Raw genomic sequence first — 5,503 nt, forward strand, 5'->3', positions numbered from 1 at the left:
TTAGGGCACCGATGTTTTGTAAAGGGGCAAGACGCTAATTGATGCAACTAACACACGCGCGCTCGGCCAACCGGCTCGGCGTGGCGAGGCGAGGTCTTGTGATCCGGTTATTCTTTTTGGATAAAATTTATTTAAAATAATATTTTATTATTTTATTGAGTGCGCCCGGGCGGTAAATAATTATCGCTCGAGCACATCACCTCATATGCGGGACAGAAACTTGGCAGAAGTTGGGCGCCCGAGCGGTAATAAATTACCGCTCGAGCGCATCGTTCGAAGTGGCTTGCGCCCGAGCGGTAAAATATTACCGCCCGCGCGCGACACCAAAAGTGCGAGACAGAAGGTTGGCTAAAAGTTGGCCGCTCGAGCGGTAGAATATTACCGCCCGAGCGCACCTTCTGTGCTCTGAAAACTCACGACTCTTTCTGGGCTTTTTCTGTCATGTGTTGCATCCTTACGCCTTCAAATGTGTTGTTTCGTGTATAAGACTATATATACGTTGGTTATAACACAGAAAATAGATACAGAAACATCTGATAACGTATATATGAAATTTTTGATTTCTGAAAAGATCTCTCCCTCACTTTCTCAAAGAAAAGTTGAAACTTATTTTCGTTCGCTGAAGTTCGTGATATTTGTAGTGCTGCTATATCAAGATCGTTAGTCGTTGTATCTTAGGGACGATTGCCGCCAACGTTGAGCACTGTTAACGGACAATTTCGTCTTGCGGATAGAGAGATTCTCTCGCCTCGACTAGTTGTTGTTGCTGTAAAAGTTTCTTCAGAATTTGGAGTACAACCTCGTAACAATCGCAAGACGAAAATTTTCTTTGTATTTCTCAAATTCTGAAGATGTCGATGTCTGCTGTTTCATTCATACCACTTGCTTCAGCCCCCGCTCATGGAGAAAAGCCGTCAAAGTTCTCTGGTGCCGACTTCAAACGTTGGCAGCAAAAGATGCTGTTATATCTGACCACCCTCAATCTGTCTAGATTTCTCAAGGAGGATCCCCCCGTCGTCGTTGAAGGCGATTCTGACACACAAAGAAGGACCGCGATAGATGCATGGAACCACATCGATTTTCTCTGCAGGAATTATATTCTGAATGGCCTGGACGACACTCTATATAGTGTCTACTCCTCTGTGAAGACTGCCAAGGAACTCTGGGATTCCTTGGAAAAGAAGTACAAAACTGAAGATGCCGGCATAAAGAAGTTTGTGGTTGACAAATTTCTGGACTTCAAGATGATAGACTCCAAAACTGTAATGAGTCAAGTGCAAGAGATACAAATCATCTTGCATGACTTATTGGCCGAAGGGATGGAAATCAATGAACCATTCCAAGTCGCGTCTATCATTGAGAAGTTGCCTCCGATGTGGAAAGACTTCAAGAACTACCTTAAGCACAAACGTAAGGACTTGAGACTTGAAGATCTAATTGTGAGACTTCGCATCGAGGAAGACAACAGGAATACTGAGGCCAAGTCAAATAAAAAGATGATGGAAACCGAGGCCAAAGCAAATCTGGCGAAGTCTAGTACGAGCCACAAGAGAAAGCGCCCCCAAGATGGAAAGCAAAAAGGAAAAGCAAAGAAATTCCAAGGAAGTTGCTACAACTGTGGCAAACCGAATCATATGGCAAGGGATTGCCGACTTCCAAAGAAATCCAACGCAAATCAGAAACCAAAGCAAGTAAACTTGGTTGAACAAAGGTATGTACCTTTAGCAATTTCTGATATTGATTTAAGTGCCGTTATTTGTGAGACCAACATGGTGGATGATCCAAGAGGATGGTAGATCGATACCGGCTCTACGAGCCACGTTTGTGCCGAAAAAGATATGTATTCCACATATGCCACCGTTGGTGATCGAAAATTGTTCATGGGAAACTCCGCAACGTCTAAAATTGTTGGAGTAGAAAATGTGGTGTTGAAAATGACCTCGGGCAAAGAGGTGACGCTCAAGAATGTGCTGCATGTGCCTGACATTCGGAAGAACTTAGTTTCGGGTTCTCTTTTGAGCAAGGCAGGATTTAGAATGGTTTTTGAATCTGATAAATTTGTGTTAACTAAATCTGGTGTATTTGTTGGTAAAGGGTACCAAGATAGTGGTCTCTTTAAATTAAATGTAATGAATGTTTCCCGCCTTGAGGCGAAGAATAAAGTTATTGGTTCTGCTTACTTGACTGAAAGTTATGATATATGGCATGAACGATTAGGACATGTTAACTTCAACACGTTGCAAAGACTTGCAAATTTAAATGTAATACCTATGTTTAAAAGAAATCCACAACATAAGTGTGAGATTTGTGTTGAAGCGAAAATGGTTAAAACTCCATTTCATACTGTCACGAGAAGTACTACGCCCCTTGAATTAATACATACTGATGTATGTGATTTAAAAATGGTACAAACACGAAGTGGAAATAAGTACTTTATAACATTCATTGATGAATACACCAGATTTTGTTATGTATATTTATTGAAAAGCAAAGATGAAGCAATCGAAGCTTTCAAGAAATATAAGACTGAGATTGAAAATCAACAAAGTTCAAAGATTAAAATGATTCGAAGTGATCGAGGTGGAGAGTATGTGGCTCCTTTTGAAGAATTTTGCTCAACTTCGGGCATTATTCATCAAACGACAGCCCCTTACTCACCTCAATCTAATGGCGTTGCAGAACGCAAGAATCGAAAATTAAAGGAAATGATGAACGCGTTGTTAATAAATTCAGGCTTACCTCAAAATATGTGGGGTGAAGCGATTCTCTCAGCAACTCACATTCTAAACAAAATACCAATCAAAGAAAAAGATGAAACACCGTATGAACAGTGGAAAGGTCGTAAACCTTCTTACCAATACCTCAAAGTGTGGGGGTTTTTGGCTAAAGTAGAAGTACCTAAGCCAAAATAAATAAAAATTGGGCCTAAAACGGTTGACTGCATATTTATTGGTTATGCATACAATAGTAGTGCATATCGATTCGTAGTGCATAAGTCAACAATTCCTAATGTAAATAAAGGCACAATCATGAAATCAAGGAATGCTGTATTCTTTGAAAATATATTTCCTTGTAAATAAAGGAAAGAAATAAGTTCGAACAAGCGAACTTATGAAAATACAATTGAAACTCCACAAACCAAAGAAGAACCAAGACGCAGCAAGCGTGCACGAGTTGAAAAGTCGTTTGGTCCTGATTTTCTAATATACATGTTAGATAATGAACCAAGAAATCTTCAAGAGGCTTTATCAAATCCCGAGGCTCATTTTTGGAAGGAAGCCATACAAAATGAAATAGAGTTCATCATGCATAATCATACGTGGGAGTTGGTTGATCTCCCTCCGGGATGTAAACCTTTGGGATCCAAGTGGATTCTTAAAAGGAAATATGAAGAAGATGGATCTATAGATAAATATAAAGCTCGACTAGTGGTTCAAGGTTTTAGACAAAAGGAGGGCTATGATTTCTTCGATACCTACTCTCCGGTTTCTAGAATACCATCCATTCGTGTTCTCATAGCTATTGCAGCATTGCATGATCTTGAGATACATCAAATGGATGTTAAGACTGCGTTCTTGAATGGAGAGTTGGAAGAAGAAATATATATAAAACAACCAGAAGGGTTTGTTGTAACCGGAAAAAAAGGAAAGGTGTGTAAACTTGTCAAGTCTTTGTATGGACTCAAACAAGCACCTAAACAGTGACATCAAAAGTTTGACACTGCAATGTTGTCAAATGGTTTCACAATAAATGAATGTGACAAATGTGTCTACATTAAAGGTACTACAAATGCATATGTAATTGTTTGTCTTTATGTAGATGACATGTTAATCATGAGCAGCAACCATGAATTGATTGTGAAAACCAAGAAAATGTTGAGACAACATTTTGACATGAAGGATTTGGGATTGTGTGATATTATTCTAGGGATTAAAGTCTCTAGACTTCTTACTGAAATTATGTTATCCCAAACTCATTATGTAGAAAAGGTTCTTGAACGATTTAATGCCACAAATCGTCCTTCGGCTAGAACACCTATAGAATTGGATACACATTTAGCCAAAAATAGAGGAGAACCTGTTTCACAAGTTGAATATGCAAGGGTGATAGGAAGTTTAATGTATTTAACTAACTGTACCCGTCCTGATCTTGTATATACTGTAAACAAACTGAGTCGGTTCACAAGTAATCCAAGTGAGGATCATTGGAAAGCATTAATGAGAGTGGTTGGATATTTGAAATACACTTCGAGTTATGGAATAGTGTATACAAAATATCCTGCAGTCCTAGAAGGATATTGTGATGCAAATTGGATTTTTGACACGAAAGACTCCAATTCTACGAGTGGATATGTATTCACTATTGGTGGAGGAGCGGTGTCATGGAGATCCTCTAAACAAACTTGTATAGCTCGATCGACTATAGAGTCCGAGTTCATTGCTCTAGATAAAGCTGGAGAAGAAACCGAGTGGCTTCGAAACTTTCTAGAAGATATTCCATGTCTGAATAAACCGGTGTCTTCCATTACGATTCATTGTGACAGTCAGTCCGCAATAGAAAGAGCACAAAGTAGTATGTACAATGGTAAATCTCGACATATTCATCGGAGACACAATACCATAAGACAATTGATCTCAAATGGGGTTATTTCGGTTGACTATGTGAAGTCAAAGGAAAATCTTGCGGATCCGCTTACAAAAAGTATAAATAGAGATCAAATGTACAAACTACTTGGAGGAATGGGTTTAAGATCCACAAATTAAAAAAAAATATTTATAGCGGTAACCCAACCTTGAGAATTGAAGATCCCAAAACCTTGGTTCAATGGGACAACTAAGTTTTAAATACTAGTTTGAGTAATTGGAATAATTACTCACTCATTCCTGAAATATCCAAGTTTAAATGACCTGCAAAATGTGGTGAGGTTAAGCTTTCTTTTAATGATTCCTATACCTATGAAGTGGAGTAGCGCAGGATACTCTTGATAGGAAATCACCTATATAAGTGCAAAGTATTGGCCGCTTTGATTGCAACACTTATGAATCTAAGATATGGTCCAGGGCCGAAATGGACACAACGTGAGAACAAAATATGTTAGAGTATTGTTATGTAAGTACTATTGACTTGGTTTACATAAACGGTTGACTAGTTCAAGGCATCGCGTCACTATGCAACTAGTAAATCCGATAGTATTTTACTAAGTTAGGTTCAAAGCCACAAGCTACCTATCCTGATGTAACAATATCTCATAAAAACTTTCTAGTGAGAATGATAATGTACGTGAAATTCATTCATGTGTGGGATTGTTGAAAATTATTGAATGAATAAATGGGCTTGAAAGCCTTGTACCAAAAGTTTGTAAGAAATAAGAAATGGGCTTGAAAGCTTGTCTCAAAAGTTTGAATTGCTTGTCCCAAAAATTTGAATTGTGGTGAATAATTTGGTGAAAGAGTGGGTGCCCGGTGAGCCAACTTGTGGCTAAGGGCTTTGATGACTCTTTGTA

At 38.7% G+C, this 5,503-nt stretch overlaps 1 protein-coding gene across 1 annotated transcript; it reads left to right on the top strand.

The window, feature by feature from the left end:
• The first annotated feature begins 851 nt into the window (after positions 1-851).
• On the top strand, positions 852-1,796 carry LOC140860640 (uncharacterized). Its single transcript, XM_073263644.1, has one exon. The coding sequence runs from the start codon at positions 852-854 to the stop codon at positions 1,794-1,796; it is 945 nt and encodes a 314-aa protein (XP_073119745.1).
• The last annotated feature ends 3,707 nt before the right edge of the window (positions 1,797-5,503 follow it).

This window comes from Henckelia pumila, chromosome 4 (genome assembly GCF_033568475.1).
Source record: "Henckelia pumila isolate YLH828 chromosome 4, ASM3356847v2, whole genome shotgun sequence".
In the NCBI taxonomy this organism is placed as follows: domain Eukaryota; kingdom Viridiplantae; phylum Streptophyta; class Magnoliopsida; order Lamiales; family Gesneriaceae; genus Henckelia; species Henckelia pumila.

Bases quoted from the DNA above. Each gene is read 5' to 3' on its own strand.
- LOC140860640 (XM_073263644.1), top strand. From the start codon at position 852: ATGTCGATGTCTGCTGTTTCATTCATACCACTTGCTTCAGCCCCCGCT.